Source organism: Apodemus sylvaticus, chromosome 18, assembly GCF_947179515.1.
Source record: "Apodemus sylvaticus chromosome 18, mApoSyl1.1, whole genome shotgun sequence".
In the NCBI taxonomy this organism is placed as follows: Eukaryota; Metazoa; Chordata; class Mammalia; order Rodentia; family Muridae; genus Apodemus; species Apodemus sylvaticus.
Window position 1 is genome coordinate 10,540,348 of NC_067489.1, and position 17,606 is coordinate 10,557,953.

The 17,606-nt window shown below is 48.3% G+C and overlaps 1 protein-coding gene across 2 annotated transcripts in view; it reads left to right on the forward strand.

The window, feature by feature from the left end:
* Positions 1-17,606, forward strand: part of Arhgef10 (Rho guanine nucleotide exchange factor 10) — an 86,566-nt gene that overhangs the window by 26,949 nt on the left and 42,011 nt on the right. Inside the window, exons 8-14 of one of the 2 annotated variants that reach the window (XM_052162024.1) lie at positions 2,628-2,788; positions 5,018-5,134; positions 7,512-7,626; positions 9,160-9,266; positions 14,422-14,499; positions 14,728-14,907; positions 16,712-16,828. In XM_052162024.1, the coding sequence (XP_052017984.1) occupies positions 2,628-2,788; positions 5,018-5,134; positions 7,512-7,626; positions 9,160-9,266; positions 14,422-14,499; positions 14,728-14,907; positions 16,712-16,828 (875 nt within the window). The remainder of the gene's footprint in view (positions 1-2,627; positions 2,789-5,017; positions 5,135-7,511; positions 7,627-9,159; positions 9,267-14,421; positions 14,500-14,727; positions 14,908-16,711; positions 16,829-17,606) is intronic. The other variant, XM_052162025.1, reaches the window with a different exon arrangement.

Consider the following 17,606-nt stretch of genomic DNA (forward strand, 5'->3'; position numbering starts at 1 on the left):
TGCAGGCGGGCTGACACCCCCCCCCCCCCAAGCTGTGGTCTTGTAATGGGGAGCCGGGCCATTTCAGGCAGACCTTGGTTGCATTTCGCGTTCTTTGTGGTTTGTGGGCGTGTTTGGCTATGAAGGGTCTGGTGTGTCTAAGACAGGCACAGAAGTACATTGTTTCACTTCTAAACCAGTGAGCAAAACCAACCTGGTTGAAAGTAAGGGATTATAAATTAGGAAGAAAATGGCTGGTAGCGTGAGGAGAGATTGCAGAGCGGGTCTCAACATTGTCTATACTAACATTGAGTCACTATAAACTCGACCCAACTGCCTGTAGAGGTTTTCAGATTGGACAGCAGCCCTGGCCACGGGGTGTAACGGGAGTGATACGCGAGGGACATCAACAATGCGGAAGCACCCGTGTGGGAAAGAAGTATGATGATAACCAAAAGAAATAGGCAGTCTCACCAGTAAGCCCTTCGCTGCTGCACTAGCCGGCATTTTTAGCCAGTGTAACCAATATGCTGTCCCATGCATTCTTAGAGGTATACAGTGGCCCCTCAGCAGAGGCTCCCGGTGCACACAGAAAGTTAGAGCTGAGATATGGCTGGAGACAAGTTCCTTGCGTAACTGGAGTGAGATTTTAACGAAGCCCTCTACTGTTGATGGGTGCTGGCTACGGAATCAAGGGCTGTAGCATGCTGGCGTGGCTGGCTTAAGGACAGCGTTGAGGATATAGTTTCCAAGCATGTTTTCAAGCACACACAATACTTTAAAATTATGTACTATGATGCTTCAGTGAAAGTATTAGCAAATGTCCCCAAAAAAGTAGCATGCAAAAGTCATTTGATGAACAATCTGTCTTATTAGGGTTTCTATTGCTGTGCTTAAAAAAAAAAAAAAAAAAAAAAAAGACCTTAACCAAAAGCAACTTGGGGAGGAAAGGGTTTATATCAGCCTAAAACTGTCAGGTCATGCTTCATCACTGAGGAAAGACAGGAAGGACCCTGCAGGCGAAAACTGAAGCAGTTACACGAAGGGGAGCTGCATCCTGACTGTCTCTGCGTGGCTTGATTAGTCTGCTTTCTTAGAGCACCCAGGACCACAAGCCCAGGAGTGGCACCACCCACAGTGGCGCCGCCCACACCAGTCATCACTCAAGAAAATGTCCCCCAAGGTTCCTAACAAGCCAGTCTTGTCAGGAGCAGTTTCTCAGTTGAGGCTCCCTCTTCCCAAATGACTCTAGATGTGTTGAGCTAACATTAAACTACTACACGGTCCAATAAAATTGATAGAAATAATGTGAACGTAACTTTTGACAGGATAAAAACGAGATGGATTATTGGGCCTGGTGGTGTCCAGCTGTCATCCTTGCTACTCTGGAGGCCGAGGCAGGAGAATTGGAAATTCAAGGCTAGCCTGAGCTACAGAATGAATTCAAGTCCTGTCTGACCTGCAGAATGAGATCGAGGCGTGATGGCTAGCTAGTGTGACCCAATAATAATAAAGATAACGTCTGGGAATATATAGTGCAGTGGCAGAGTGCCACTCAAGCGTGTGCATGGTCCTGGGTTCAGTCCTGAGTGAATGAATGAAAGAATGAATGAATGAACGAGAAATATTTAGACATTTACAACCAGTTTACAAAAATAGTTATACCATTATCTTCAAAACTCTGTCAAAGATGACATGGATCTGAAAATCACAGCACAGTTTGACTTTAGCAATCTTAAAAACATCCAGGACAGATTAACGGCAGTAAAGTTGTTGAGATAACAACCCGTGTGCAAAGCTTACTGAAAAGTGGTGAGACCAGCCAGTGCCTTGGAGGGTGGCGGATGGTGGCAGAGAGGGTGCCAGGACTGGGGAGACGTGGGAAACAGAACCCAGAAGGAAAAGGAGAGCCTGGGTAAACCGAAGGCTGGCCTCCTACAAAGTGTACTCTGGTAACATTTATCGAGAGAGAAGCAGAGAAGGGAAGGAGGGGGGAAAGTCTGATTCCGTGGAGGAAACGGCAGCATCTGTTTGTAAAAAAAGTCAAAACTCTAGATCAGTAAACTGGAATAGTTGAGTGAGATTACATCTCTCGTGAGAATCACCTGGTCCTGAACCAGGTGCCTAACTCAGATGCAGAGGCCCTGCCCCTGTGTGGTACCCAGGCCGCTCAGCATCCCAGGGCGGATGTAGGAGACATAGGCCTCCCTTGTGTCCCAGCTTACAGAACTATTCACTACTTAGAGAGCGACTTATCATCCTTATGTCCCCCATCCATCAGGATCTCCGCTGGGTCACCTTTCCACCTGCTTCTCGCCAGTGTCTCTGATCTTTGCATAGTCTGTATACAAAGGTCTCCCTTTGTGGGAAGTTCATAATGGCTAGGGTAGTGTTTAGTATATTTTCATCCTATTTGCTGTCGTCGTGCTGGGTCCCCAGGATGCCCAGTGGTACTGTGACGTGCCAGCATCACAAGCAGGGCATTTTCAGGTTCCAGTCACTGCCCACATGGAGGAGGGTTCGCCCGGGAGCTAGTGCCCTTAGCGTCTGTGGTGTTTCTGAACAGAGTCAGGGCAGCCTTCGCCCAGTAACTTAGCAGGCTCATGAATGCAGACTTAATTTGCTGTCCCCTTGGTCTGTGCATCCAGATGAAATGATCTACGATGACGTGGAGAACGGAGAAGGTGGAAACAGCTCCCCGGAGTACGGTTGGAGTTCTAGTGAATTCGAAAGCTACGAGGAGCCAAGCGACTCAGAGGGCAAGAACGGAATTCCCAGGTCCTTCCTGCGTAGCAGCCATAAAAAGCAAGTATGTGATTGGTCTGTGCACCGGGCAAGTGCTCTTCTGCCTACCTGGGAACAGGAAATGTGTTCTGAGTCACACACTTCCGTGGTTAGTTCCCAGACACTGGAGTGTAGTTTGGAGGTCATAGGGAACCAGCGGAGTAGTCTCCTATCTGTAAACACAGGAGGACCCATCTGTCACACCCTCACAGAGTCACTTCTGCAGCACTAAGCAGGCTCGCCATCCAGAATCTAAGAAAGTGGTAAAAGCCACGGCGTGTTGACACAAGTGTAATCCCAGCACCTGGGAGGTTGAAGTCCGACTGTCAGGGGTTCACTGACCACCTGGGGGTGTGGTCTCAGGACAGCTAGGGCTCCAGAGAAAGATACCCTCCCCACAAAGACAGAGTTTAAAAGGAAGACAAATGTCAGTGGCCACCAACTTGAAGCAGTCTGGCAGCCGCAGTCCTGCACAGAGCGAGCTGGCCGGGGCCTTTAGACAGGGCAGGCCCAGCTTGCCTGCTTTGCTCTGCCACGGCTCTGCCGGTGACCAGCGGCACTGCAAGCAGAGTGAAAACCAAGGGCTGAGAAGCGACTGTGAGCAGAGAGGCTGCGGCCACCAGGGTCAGTGTTCTCCAGTAAAACGTCTTAGATTACAGTCCTGGAGGAACATGAAGCCCTCAGAATGAATGTTTGCCTGAGGGCGCTCCTGGCCCTGAGAACAACTTGAGATGAAGTTCTCTGTGGCTGCAGGGTCACATAATCTTGTTGCTGAGGTCCCCTATAGCCAGGTGTAGAAGAATCTATTGGCACTGTGTGTGACTCCTGTTGGTGGCAATTCTCACAGCAAGGTTTAAGGGTCAACTGACTGATTGTACAGTCACGGTGGAATCTCAGCTCTCCATGTGAGACCAACAGGCAGCCCACATGAGGTCCTCATTGAAGATCTGATTCCGCCTTTGAAAAAGTCTCCCAGTGACTCCAGCAGCCCAAGGCTGCGGGCAGGACCAAGTTTCTGTGTTGCCATGGCTCTGTAAGTTGTCACCCGAGAACTGTCACTTCCTCTGACTTGTTTTAGAACCGAAGGACAACGATATGATGGCTTCTGATCAGACTTGCTCTGGTATCATAGGGCTTTTTTTTTTTTTTATGATCAGGAGCACAGCTGGAATCTGTCCAGGGATAGACCTGCAATTGTAGCCAGGGGAGCTTAGAATGAAGTCATATTTGTATGCATAAAGCTGTATTAGATACTCATGACCTAAAACAAGGTCATTAGAGAGCATCCCGGCAGGGGGAGCATTCCGGCAGGGGGAGCATCCAGAGTGCCTAGGACCCTGTGTGGCAGCAAACACTTGAGGCCTGTTTGCTTGACTGACTTGGGCAGATGGCATCCAGTCTGACAGTGCTAATGGGGCCGCTCCGTTGGCCCGCAAGGTGGACTCATAGTTACTGTCAAGCCTCCAGAAAAGCCAGCGAGGATGGCAGGTGGCTCCGCAGCCTTCTGTTGCTAGAACAAGCGCTAGAGATACCACTGGGAAACGGCCTGTGAGTGTGGAGTAGGGGAGAGGCACAGAGCCCACGTCTCTTGCTTGGAGGATGGGGCTGTGGATGGGGTGCTTGTGTGGTAGGCCTGCTGGCACAAGAAGTACACGGAGACTAGGCGTTCCAGATTAATGTGCCATGTTCTTAAAACTTGAGTTGTTAAAGTAGTATCAGCTTTCTTTAAACATTATTTAAAGTGTCCTTGTCCTGTTTAGTGTAAGATGTTAGCCCCAGGGGAGGAGCAGCTGGCTCTGTGTGTTTCAGATGGTGACAACTGTAGGAAGGGTGGCTCGGCATGGTCTAGCCATCAGTCGGGTGTCATTTAGCACGAAGACTGTCTTCTCTAGAGCAACTGTACTCCAGCACAGTCCTGAGTGCGAGGTTCCTCCCCTCGGAAGCTGACACAGAAGAGACTTAAGTGTATTTTGCATGTGCAAGCTCTTGTCTCCCTGAGCTATAACCGAGTGATCTTACATAGATCTTTCTATACGTTTACTGGCTTTGCTCTTCCCCAGAGCACACACAGCCTGCTGGCGGAAGGCGCGCGCATCCTTCTTGTACAAGCGCCTTACTTAAGTATGTTTTACCCCGGGGCCAGCAGAGCTGGCGGTGGCCTCCAGCCAGAAGGTGCCGCATTCTTCCTGCAGGATGGATAGCCTCTGGGGGCCCACAGAGCCCGTTCTGAAAAGCGTATCTCTTTGTGCTACAGCTCTCTCATGACCTAACCCGCTTTAAGGCGCACTGTGAGGAAAAGATGAGAGGCTTGGTGGCCAGTGCGGTGGGAGCCACGGAGGTGCAGCAGGCAAAGCAGAGGCAGGAGCGAAAGGTAGTGTGGCTCCTCCTGACCCTCCACAGCGACCACGTGGTCCCGAGCGGACCACGGAGTGCACAGGACAGACGCCCCGTGCCACTCAGCTGGAACAGTGGTTCTCAAAGCCTGGCCCAGGGCTCCCGGGCCACCGGAGCGTTTCCAGGGCCATCATTAATGATCTCTGAACTTGTCCCCTCACAAGTGAAGGGAGGAAGCTTCTAGGCGCTTGCAATGTGGGGCGTCACAACAGATGGAGCGTGGAGGAGTCCGCAGTGTCTGGGAGATTCCCAAACATGCAGAATAAATATCATTTTTTGTCTTGGAAAACAGAATCGCTTCTTGTAATCGTGTTATTTAATGTAAAGTGCAATAGACTATCTTTTAAGAACATATCAATATTAGATTGAAAACTGTCATCAATTTGAACTCGAAGACGGTTGCAGTAGATTAATATAAGTGAAAGCCACGAGGGTGTTCAGTGGTCGTCAAGAGCAGAGTGAGGTAAAGCAAGTGGCCAGCCAGCTCGAGGCCCTGGGCTCCGTTTCCAGCTCCAAGCCACAAACCACTTCTGAAAACGACTGACGTTTAAGGGGCTCCTAGGCCAGGAGTTTGAGAACTACTGGGGCTGCATAGCTTAGTTCTCTGAGATGTGTTTTAAAAGGGCACTGTCAAGTAACTTCCGCTGGCTCTCCACTTTGGTGGAGAGATCCACTTTGGTAAAGTGAGATTTATTCACATGTTAGATGGGATTTCACTAGAGCTAGATGGCAGTGGCTCCACTCTTCAGTGTCTATGTAGACACTAGGCTTTCTGAAAAGCTCCCTTCCCCGAGTCACGCCACTGTCTGGCCAGCATCCGGTTGGTCCCCCGCAGGGCAGTAAGAAGACAGACGCAGATCCTTGAGACAGTTTTCTAGCTCTGGGATTTTCCTGGGAGCCGTGGTCTCTCTGCTAGGTGGGGTAGCATGCTGCACAGGTGTGGATAATTGTGATTGGCAGGTCCAAAGGTGCAAGTAAGCGTCAGGATCATGAACAGTAGGAGCCCAGCACTCAGGGTGAGCCTTGAGTGAGCCTCCTCGGCTAGCTCCTGGAATTTAGTCTTTTCTGCCTAACATGGAGGTGAGCTTTGGGGTCTAGCAGGCCCCACCTGCCCCCATCTGCATTCCTCTGATTATTCTGATGTGGTCAGTTGGGGCTGAGGTGCAGCTGCTCATGGTTGGGTCAAGAGGAACGGTATCTGCAGTGAGGTCAAGGAGTTTGCCACTGACGCCCTGACAGGTTAAGGTCATGTGCAGGGCCGAGGGGCGCAGGAGTTAGGACGGGGAACAAAAGTCACATTAAAGTTCCATCACAGGAAACAACGGTTAGCAAAGGGATGAGTTGGGGTGCTGGGTTGGAAGTGTAGGCTAGGGGTTAATTATATCAGGGTTGAAGGGTCATTGAGCGGAAAGCTGTGTGTGCATTGGGACATAAGGGCCTCCAGGGTAGACCCTTCCAAACACAACCAGTCAAGGCTCTCATCTCCTGGATGAAGTGGTCCAGAGCACCCGGTAGCAGAGGGCGTGAGCTGCAGGCCTGGTTGCCATGGCAGCCTGCTGAGGGATGAAGTGGGCTGGCTGAAAGGTTGGGGAGAGGGATGCTGGCTTGTTTGTTCACTGGCCTCTTGGGCTTTCTCTGAAACGACATCCGGTGTTCGTTGCCAGAACCTTTAGTACCAGCTGCCCAAAAAGTAAGAAATGAGGTTCTGACTGTGCCAAGCCACTCCCGGGCACCTGTGGCTCACATTTGACCATTAAATCACAGCCCCGGCTGGAGGAAACCAGGGCCAGTGAACTCACCCTGTGTGGGTTGCCTTTCTGATTTTTGTCCCTACAGAGGGACTGGCTGCCTTCCCACCCCCTGGGCCAGCCTCAGCCCACTGTCTATCCCTGACTCTGTCTTGCCCTTCTGAACAACTGGGTGTAGTTTTACCCAGGACACCGCAGGAAGGCCCCATTGTGAAATCCAGAAGCCCCGAGCATGCAGTTAACGCCTCTGTCCTTGGATTAGGGGCACACGCCTATCTGCCACTCTTCATAGCTCTCTGTGTTTGGAAGAGACTGAAAAAAAAATATTTTGATGTAGCAGGAAGGTTTTTGAACTCTAGCAAGGAAGGGCTTGCTTTAACAACAACAAAAAAAGCAGAAAGAAAGAAAAAAAATCAAAATAAAAAGTATCCCAGAACCACAAACACATATACGCTGAATATAACCAAGATGCCTTTCCCAAATTGAAAAAGCTCATTCCAGGTAGTGTTTAGATGCAGACTACTTGACAGTATTCTTTTAAAGTAACATCAGGTCGCGTTGTGTGGGCGATCCCAGCGCCTGATTCGTCTGCTTCTTGTTTTATAGATGCAGAAGCTCATGAAGGCAGCCAAGGAGGGCACCAAAGACGGGCTGGAGAAGACCAAGGCTGCGGTGAAGAGAGGCCGCTCCTTCATCAGGACCAAGTCCTTGGCTTCTCAAGGTCTGTGGCCAATCTTTGTGTGCAGTGTGAGCCTGGCCCCCTTTCCCTTTCCCTTATGGCGCAGGCTCTTGTGAGGAGGCAGCTGGAAAGTTCCTGCACCTTTCCCCTCAGCAGAGAGACTCCTGCTCCACCCACCTGGCCTGAGCCTGCCCCTCCAAAATAACAGTTTGCTCTTAAAGGCACTGGCAGAGCTGCGGAGTATGGAGACTCCCTGGTGAAATGGGCTGCGCACAACAAAACCAGAGAATTAAGGGAGTTGTTGTAATTATCTGACTCTCCAGCAGCCTCCTCACGAGAGAGCTGTGGTCCTCAACCTTCTCAAAGCTTTAACACACTTCCTCATTTTGTGAGGACCTCCAACCAAAATGTTGTTTTTGATGCTATTTTATAAGCTAGTTTTGCTTCTGTTATAAACTGTAATGTGAATGTCTGTGTTTTCTGATGGTCTCTGGTGACCCCCGTGGAAGGTCGTTTGATTCCCCAGTGGGGTTGTGACCCTCAGATTGAGAACCATTGTACCAAAGGATAGTTAGTGCCCTTGACTGCTCCACTGTGGCCCTTCCCTATAGCCCTCAGGTGCTGGGACCCTCTCTGCAGATTCTTGCTTCACCCATCCCAAATCAGGCTGGTACACAGCACACTGATAACAGATTGGTTCTCTCAGGTTTGCCCTTCTGCATGGACTAGGGTTCATGTCAGGAGAGAGCTATCTAGCTAGACTCCTTCTTGCTGGTGAGGGAAGACTTAGCGGCATCACAACGCTAGAGTTTTCCAAAATCTCGCTGAACGTTGTCCTGTAGGCATGAGATCCTTTGGGTCAAAGGCAGGCCAGGAACCTCAGCTCCTGGGAATTGCAATCCCAGCTAGGATCTGAAGGCTGGCAAGGCCCCCAGGGATGGGTGTGTGTGTGTCTCTTACCCGGCCGCTCCTGTGCCCACTGCCTCCAGACACTAGCTCTAGAGGATTCAGTTTTGGCTTAAACTTTTCTTCTGTGTGCGGGGGATGGAACTCAGGGCCTTGACCGTGCTGACACACACTTGCCACCTAGCTGTTCTCCCAGCTTTGGTTTAAAGCTTCTGAGGTGTTTTTAAGACTGCAGTGGGGGTATGGCAGGGGTGGGGGGTGGGGGGGAAGACAGGAAGTTAATAAGTAGGTCCCACCTGGCTCCTTTTCTGTTTCTATGTGGTCCTATGTAATGTTTAGAAACTAAAATATCTATTTCTACTCTTCCTCTTGGCTACCTGATATCTCTGAAGTTAAACTTAAAAAAAAAATCTCAAATACCAGCACCTTGTGGAAGAATTTGTGGAAATTAAGTATTTGAACTTGAAATGTTTTCACAAAAGATTTATTTTATTTTTAAAACATAGCTAATTTACTGTGCTATAATGCCATAAATACAGAGTTTTAATGTGAAACCCATGCATTCATTCTCTCTCTCTCTGTCTGTCTCTCTCTGTCTCTGTCTCTCTGTCTGTCTCTGTCTCTGTCTCTCTGTCTCTCTCTTCTTCTCTCTGTTTCTCTCTCTCTCAGATCACAGGTATTATTTTGAAGAAGAGCAGAATTTGTTCATTGATGTTGACTGCAAGCACCCAGAGGCTGTCCTCACCCCAATGCCTGAGGGTTTGTCTCAGCAGCAGGTAAGCAAGCCACTGATGCTCACATAGGATGACCTGCTGCTGTCACTGTGGACCGGGCCCTCCACACTTTGCTCCTTACACAGCCTGAGAAGGTCTGGTCTTAGCTCTGGCCTCCACGGGCCTTAGATACCATAAATGCCATCTCTCTGTCGGTGTGAGGAATGTGTGGATCTTAACTTCTTTGTCACATGTCATTCATTCTATCTGATATGATATTCCTGTAGAGAGACAATAAGACACAGCGGTCCATACCTGTAATTCCAGCATTGGGGAAGTTGAGGCAGGAGGAATGCTACCAGTCTGAGGCCAGCTTGGGCTGCATAGAAAGACCCTTTCTCAATAAAATAAAGCTGTCAAAGAGGCAGTATGCAGAAGTATATAAAAGATGTATACATAGGTGCCTAAGATTGAGATTAAAATTATAAACTTTCTTTTTAATGACTTACTATTTAGTTTATTTATGTGAGTGTTTTGCCTACATGTATGTAAGTGTACTATGTGGGTACCTGGTTCACCTACATGTATGTAAGTGCACCATGTGTGTGCCTGGTTCACCTACATATATGTAAGTGCACCATGTGTGTGCCTGGTTCACCTATGTGTATATAAGTGCACCATGTGTGTGCCTGGTTCACCTATGTGTATATAAGTACACTGTGTGTGTGTGTGTGTGTGTGTGGTGCCCAACGCAGTCAGAGCATGGCATCAGATCCCCTGGAACTGGAGTTCCCGAGAGCTTTAAGCCACCATGTCGGGGCTAGGAACTGAACTTGGATCTTCTGTGAAAGCAGCCAGTGATCCTAACCACTGAGTTCTCTCTCCTGCCCCAAAAGATAAACTTCTAGTAACTAATGAAGCTGTCTGTGACTTCTTACCATCTGGCAGTAAACACAGAAGAGGAAAGTCCGTGGTTTCAATTTGACTTCACTGTTAAGAGGAAAACACAAGAAACAGACCATAGTTCAGTTTGTGGGACTTTGAGGGAGGGAAAACTATTCGGGTGAGAGCTGCCCCCTTTCCACATGGACAGCAGAGGGAATGAATAAAACGGGTGGATGTGTGAGCAGGTGGACTGGCGGTGGTTGAATGGGTGTGTGGGTGAGTGGATGGATAGATGGATGGATGGGTGAGTGAGTGGGTGGAATATTAGACACATAAATGAAGATTGATAACAAGTTAACTGTTGACAGAGATGCATAGATCAAGTGTAGCTTAGTAAATACAGACCTCAGGCACATTCAAGGAAACAACATAAAATGCCCAGTTGCAAGGTTAGAGTTGAAAAGATTAAAGTGGTATCTAAGAATTAATAATTGGTCAAGCCTGTGACCTTAGCCTCCCTTAGAATTAAAATGGAACCAAGGAAAAAGTGGCAGGGAGTAGAGATATGTGGTCCATGATCAAAGTCTCACACACACACACACACACACACACACACACACACACACACACACACTCATACTCATACACTCACACACACACATACACTCATACTCATACACTCACACACACACACAGACACACAGACACACGCACTCACACGCATAAACACATACACATACACTCAAACACGCAGACACACACACACACACACACACACACATACACACGCAGACACACACACATATTCCCTCTGAGGTGTAGACTGCCTGGGAGCTGCCTGCTTTATTACCAGTCATTAGGCCTGAGGCTGGATGCAGTCCTTAAAAGCCCCCTCTGTCTGTGTGCATTTCCCAGAGAGAAAGCTGGCCACACAGAGGAGGATAACAATCGGAACTTGTAGAAAAATCTGATTTTGTGTTCCATTCTCATCACAGGCCTTCCATAAGCCTTGTCTTGTGACTGACCGCATACAGTGCTAAGTTGCAAAGTTGGATCTAGTTGAGAAATTCTAGTGGAAATCTAGGAGCTAACAACTGGGGGGGCATCACCTGAGTTGTTGGCCAGAAAACGATTGATGTGGATTGTCACAGGAACCCAGAACTTTCTCTCTGTTACTGTGGCTCCCCACCTCACTTAAGTGGGAATTATAACATGGGAAGGCTTGTTCTGGAATTACTGTTTCCAGCATCTGACTATTCATAGGATCAGCCAGGTAGCAGGGACAGAGATATGAGTGATACCCAGATCCTGTTCTCTGTCCACATCTCTGTGCCAGAAAGGAAGTTCAGAGATGCTGTCAGTGGATGCTCAGGGAGACCATAAACAGGGACATAGAACATGTGATAAAGTAAGCAGGGATATGGCAGGTCCTGAGACCGTGGGCAGGGGTGTAGGGTAGATGAGTTACTGACCTTGGGTGTCTGGTGTGTGAGGAGACAGCAGGTACAGGTGTGTGAGCTGTGTTTGGATGGAGTGGTGTGCGGTGTGTGCAGTGACAGGGTGTGTGGGGTAGACAGAGATAATGAGCAGGGCCTAGAGGAAAGAGTGGGCAGAAGTGCCATGTGTGTGAGGAGACACTGATACTGTGCAAGGAAGAACTGGCCAGGAGCAAAGACAGGCGTCTCGGACACACCCACTGAGGAGATTTTGGGTTTATTTATTTATTTAATTGTTTACATTTTTTTTATTTGTGTGTATACATATGCACGTGTGTGTGTGTGTGTGTGTGTGTACACATATGCACATGTGTGTGTGGTGTGTGTGTGTGTGTGTGTGTGTGCGCGCGCGCACATTCGAGAGTGCACTCTACAGGTAGTCAATGCCCTGTCTTGTGGGGTTAGAAGTCAGCTTTCAGGAGTCGGCTCTCTCTCCTCTCACCCGGAACTCATGTCTTCAGGCTTGCACAGCCATGCTTTGACCGGCTGAGCCATCTGGCCAGCCCTCTCAGGAGTTTAAACAGGAGGTACCGACACCTCCCCAATCCCAGCAGCCTCTTGGGCACTCATGGCTAGCAGGACAGGGAATGGAGGTGGAGACGCTCTGTGGGTTACACAGGTGACTGTTAAGTAGAGACTTCTCTGCGTCAAGACCTGAGTCCCACCCTCACGCCCCACCCTCACGTCCAGGCTAGGATTAGCACAACAACAACAGTTATTTTAACCTACTTCCCTTCCTGCCTGGCACAGAGCTCTTAGAGCAGCCTGTGGGTCTCACTTTTCACACGATAATGAAAGTTTGTCGGAGGCGTTTAGTGTTGTGTTCAACCTGGAGCTGGGCTCCTGGGCCTCCGCGCCCGTTGGTCAGCTTGCTTTCATATGGTCCTAATTCATGTCTATTATTTTTCCTCCTGGCAACTGAGTTCTCCTTGGGAATTATGTCTTTAAAGGTTAAACTGGGGTGTTGACGATTTTGGAATTCTTTTTTCCTTTTCTAAAGTGGAAAGAAGGTAGTTTAAGTAACCAGAAAGGCTGTGTGTTGAATAGTTTTCTGAAGCCCAGTTTTTGGGAGTACAGCCCTTATTTATATTTTTGAATTGATGCAAACTATTGGAATCGAGTCCCCAGAATCTGTTTAAAATTGCCAGGGAGGCAGGCCAGCAAGATTACCAAACTGGTGAGCCACAGACCAGCAGAAGGTCTTGTCTTAAAAAAGACAAAAACAAAGTCAAAGTGCCTGGGAATGAGAAATGGGTTGATCTCTGGCCTATACATTCATTCTCTCTCTCTCTCTCTCTCTCTCTCTCTCTCTCTCTCTCTCTCTCTCTCTCTCACACACACACACACACACACACACACACACACACACACATACACACACACACACACACACACACACCTGCCTTTATATATTCTAGGAGGGTTTATTATAGACTTAGTTCTTTGGGTTGAATAGGTAGTTCTTTTCCTAAGAAATTAATGACTGTCTTGTTAATGGTTCATAAGTATAAATCATGGTCAAAATCTGAATGACAGGAATCTTCTGCATGGAAATGATTTCTCAGCCCACTAGGTGCCGCTGCTGCACTCTCAGATGATGTCACTTCTAGAGAGTGCTGGTGTGAGCCTGTGTGTTTGTGTCCACGTGTCCATATCATGTGTGATGATGATGTTTACAGAAATGCATGTGTTGAACATGTATATGTTTGTGAGTCTTTGTTAAGGGCAACTCTGCTGTGGTATTATGCCATTTATTGGCAGTTGATATCTGGTAGGGGTATACTGTCATACTGGGGTAATGACAGTAGCAAATGTTGTTTCTGAGATTTTTGCAGACAGGTTTCAGCCACATGCTCGTATGCTGTGGTATGCTCATACATTTCAGAAGCTGCTGTGTGTCTGATGCAGGCGTCTCATATGTAGGCTTTCACTCCTCTCAGTGACAGGAGAGAATCACTGCCTAACCCACTGCCTAAGTAGGTCTCAGTAAACTGCCTAACCCACTGCCTAAGTAGGTCTCGGTAAAACACAGCCTGTCCTTCTGCCTCCCTCGGGCACTGTGCTTGCTCGGCTCTAACAGAAGAACGAACGGTGGCTCTCTGATAGTAGTATTATTTGGTTGGGACTTAAGCTCTGTTTGCCCTCAATTTATGTGTGAAACATCTCGCCTCTTAGTATTGAGACACAAAACCTGATTGGTTAATTCAGACCATTGATGTTGCATAAGCCAGTGAACTTATTTCTAGTTTTATTTGCCCTGCCATAGTTGTAGTATGTATGTGTGTCTGCGTGTACATAAAGATTTATTTATTTATTTATGCCTGCAGGCCAGAAGAGGGCACCAAATCTCATTATAGATGGTTATGAGTCACCATGTGCTTGCTGGGAATTGGACTCAGGACCTCTGGAAGAGTAGCCAATGCTCTTAACCTCTGAGCCATCTCTCCAGCCTGTATAGTTTATAATTTGAGGTTTAAAAGGTGACAGTTGTATCAACAGAGTAGTATGTTTAATTATTAACACATCACTTAATATTTCCTCAGAGGTCTTCTTTAATTCTCAATTCTATTTTTAAAAATTTATTTATTTATTTATTTATTTATTTATTTATTTATTTGAGACAGGGTTTCTCATTGTGTAGCCCTGACAGGCAGGAAACTCTGTATATAAATAAGGTTGTCCTTGAAATCACAGACCTCTTCCTTTCCAGTGCTGACTAAAGACACACGCACACTACCACATTTGGAGATATAATCAACAAACTTTAACATAAAAGTAAAGTTTATCTGTGCATTCTGAAACAGTTTTCTACCATCTTACTTTCAAATTTCCAACAGGTTGTAAGAAGATACATTCTGGGCTCCATTGTTGAGAGCGAGAAGAACTACGTAGATGCTCTCCGGAGGATTTTGGAGGTATGTGAGCATGGTGTGTCACACACCATTTCTTACCCATTGTACATAATTTAGTTGTGTATGCTTTATAGGCGTTTATGACCCAAAACATACAAGTCTGAGCAGCCCTCCCAAGAGTGTAAATGTGACTGTGTGCCGACCGTGAGAGTCACGTGATTTGCTTTGAAAGGAGAATAGCTCTACTGCCACCTTGGACGACTGAGCCGTTGACGCTTGTTTCTGGTGCAGCAATATGAGAAGCCACTGTCCGAGATGGAGCCCCGGCTCCTGAGTGACAGGAAGCTCAAGATGGTGTTCTACCGCGTCAAAGAGATCCTGCAGTGCCACTCCATGTTCCAGATCGCGCTGGCCAGCCGCGTGTCCGAGTGGGATGCCATGGAAACAATCGGCGATGTTTTCGTGGCCTCGGTAATTCAGCCAACCCCATTCCCCCCACCCCACCCGAAGTGCCGTGGGTTCTGAACACAAAGTCATGTACCCCATTCAGGGTGGTATCACTTCCCAGAACTCCACGGCCCATAAAGGCATGCTGATACGTTGGTATCCTGACCCAGTTTGTACGGTCAGGGAAGGAGCAGGGGCAAGGGGGACTGTGCAGAGGTTCCGGACAAAACACAGGTCCAGAAAGGGTTAAGTGTGTGTGTTGTGTCAGGTTTGGGTTGTACAACCATTTAACTGAGTCGTATATTTGCTTGTGCCACCGTTTAACCGAGCCAAGCTTTTGTGCTGAGCGAGAGCCCTGCCTATTGAGTTGTAGCGTCTCTGGGCGCCTTTCTGAAGTAGCACATTCTCTATGCAATAGTCTGTATCTCTGGTGACCATATAAAACAGGAGGCGGGAAACACCTGGATGTTTCCCACAAACTTTCTAGTCTTTGACCTGGATGTTTTGTTATGTGGATATAGGGTTTGGGATGCTTGGACAGCATGCGGGTGACATATCCTAGCAGCAGAAGCAGCTGCCGGGAGGCCAAGGCCACAGCATTACCACGTCACCAATTCGGAGTAGTAGTTTTATCTTTGCTCTTCACACGGGTCACACACAGTGTGTGGCGTTGTTCACCTTGCAGTCTACACAGAGAAGGCTGTGGATGAAGCAGATTAGCTCTGTGGTTTTGTGAGGTGACGCTGTCAACAGGATAGAAGCATGAAGGATTGTGGGAAAGTACTTGTGTACTTAGATGATGCTGTGTTAGGAATGTAGCATCTTATGAAAGTTACTTTTATTTGTTTGCCTCTAAAGTACGATTTATTTATTTACTGTGTGTGCTGAGCTGCACATTATGTGGAAGTCAGAGGACAGGTTTCTATAGCCAGCTCTCTTCCTGCACAGTGTGGGTCTTGAACTCAGGAGCATGTGGGACTGAACGTAGCTTGTCGGGTTAGGACCTCCACCCTCAAGTCATCACACTGGCAATGTTATGTTTTTTGAGATGGAGTCTTGCTTTGTATCCCGGGCTGCCTCTGAACTCTAGGTATCCTGCCTCAGCCTCCTGAGCACGGTGCTGCCGAACTCCTTTTTTCATGTAGTTTGTGCAAACACTTGATGAAGTGGACAAAACCAATCACGTCAATTTCAATATCAGTACACAGACACACATGTACATGCATACACATACACACATTTCCTCCTCCCCTCCAAAAATAAAAAGTTTAGGTGCAGGCAAGCTCCTGTCAGTCACCTGGCTATCCTCTACGACACAAGATACCTTTGTGAAAGAACAGAAAGTCACTGATCTCTGGAGATTGCTTCCAGGGGCCTTAGTCCTGTATTGCCTTTCTGGTTCTGCATCTTGAAGCCTTTGCATTTACAGGAGAACACGGAATGTTGATATATAGGTGTCAGGTGTCCGTTGTCTACCTGGGCAAGGGGACCACCTTACCCTGGTTTTCCAAAGGTAGTTTGTACCCCAGGGGAAGCTGTTGGAGCTGCTGGGTAATGACCTCCATTCTCTTGGAAGCTTTGTCTGCCAAGGAACCTAAGAGATGTCTGTCTGCTGTCCCATGCAGCCAGGGGTATTTACCTCCCAAACTCTAAGTGCAGGGACGGGCGCACTGGGGTCAGCCCGTGTGATTTCAGCTGGGCAGGCGTCGAGTACCCCATGAAGATGTAGGGCGAAAGAGCCCACGCGGTTAGCTACAGCTGTGGGTTGTGTGTGAGTGTCACGAGGCGTGTGCCCCAAGCCGTGAGTTTTCCAATCCCTGTGCTCCAGTTCTCCAAGTCCATGGTGCTGGACGCTTACAGCGAGTACGTGAACAACTTCAGCACAGCCGTGGCTGTCCTCAAGAAGACGTGCGCCACAAAGCCTGCCTTCCTTGATTTCTTAAAGGTGAGCACGCCCTCCCTGCCTCATAGCACGTCTCCTGTCAGAGTACCTTGGAAAGAACCTGGAACAGAGCCTGAGTGAGGGTTTAGGGACTCTAGGCTGGATCTTCGATTTTTGAAGGAACTTTTGTTTGCTTTCCTTAAAGGTGTATTTATATGGATATAGATGTTAAAGGACGTTCTATCAGAACCCACAGATGCCTGGGCCTTCCATCTCAGCACGGTGTAGGGAGTGACAGTAGACCACTACCAGCCCAGTCTAGATTACAGGTTGGAAATGATCCTCTTTCCTGGGACAGAGCAGGTAGACAAGGCCTAAAAGGCTGACCCTGTGAGGAGGATGTGACCCGTGTTGGGAATGTGGAGTTTGTGCCTCCTGATGTCAGGCCTAGAGCCTCTGCCGCCTTCTTCCATCCCACCACTGAGGGGTTCCCATGGTGACTGCTGCTCCACAGGCAGGAGGCCTGGAAGGGAGAGCCTGGCTGAGGTTGTTGCCCCTGAACCTTATTAAGGTCCCCTTTAAAGCCGGGGCCTCTCTGCTCAAGCTCATTTGAATGAGAAAGCCTTGGAGCATAGCCGTTCTTGGCGCTTGGAACTGTATTTCTGGGAATTTCTGCTACCTGGAGTGAGCTGACGCAGGGCAAGTGTCCTTGCCAGCACTGATGTTGTGTTTAAGGTGGGGTAACTCCCCGCCTTCCTTTCTGCTGCACCCGGCTCAGGTCCCCGCTGACCCATGGCCAAGGACGGCTGTTCAGAGATTAAATATCCTCGCGCTTTGCAGA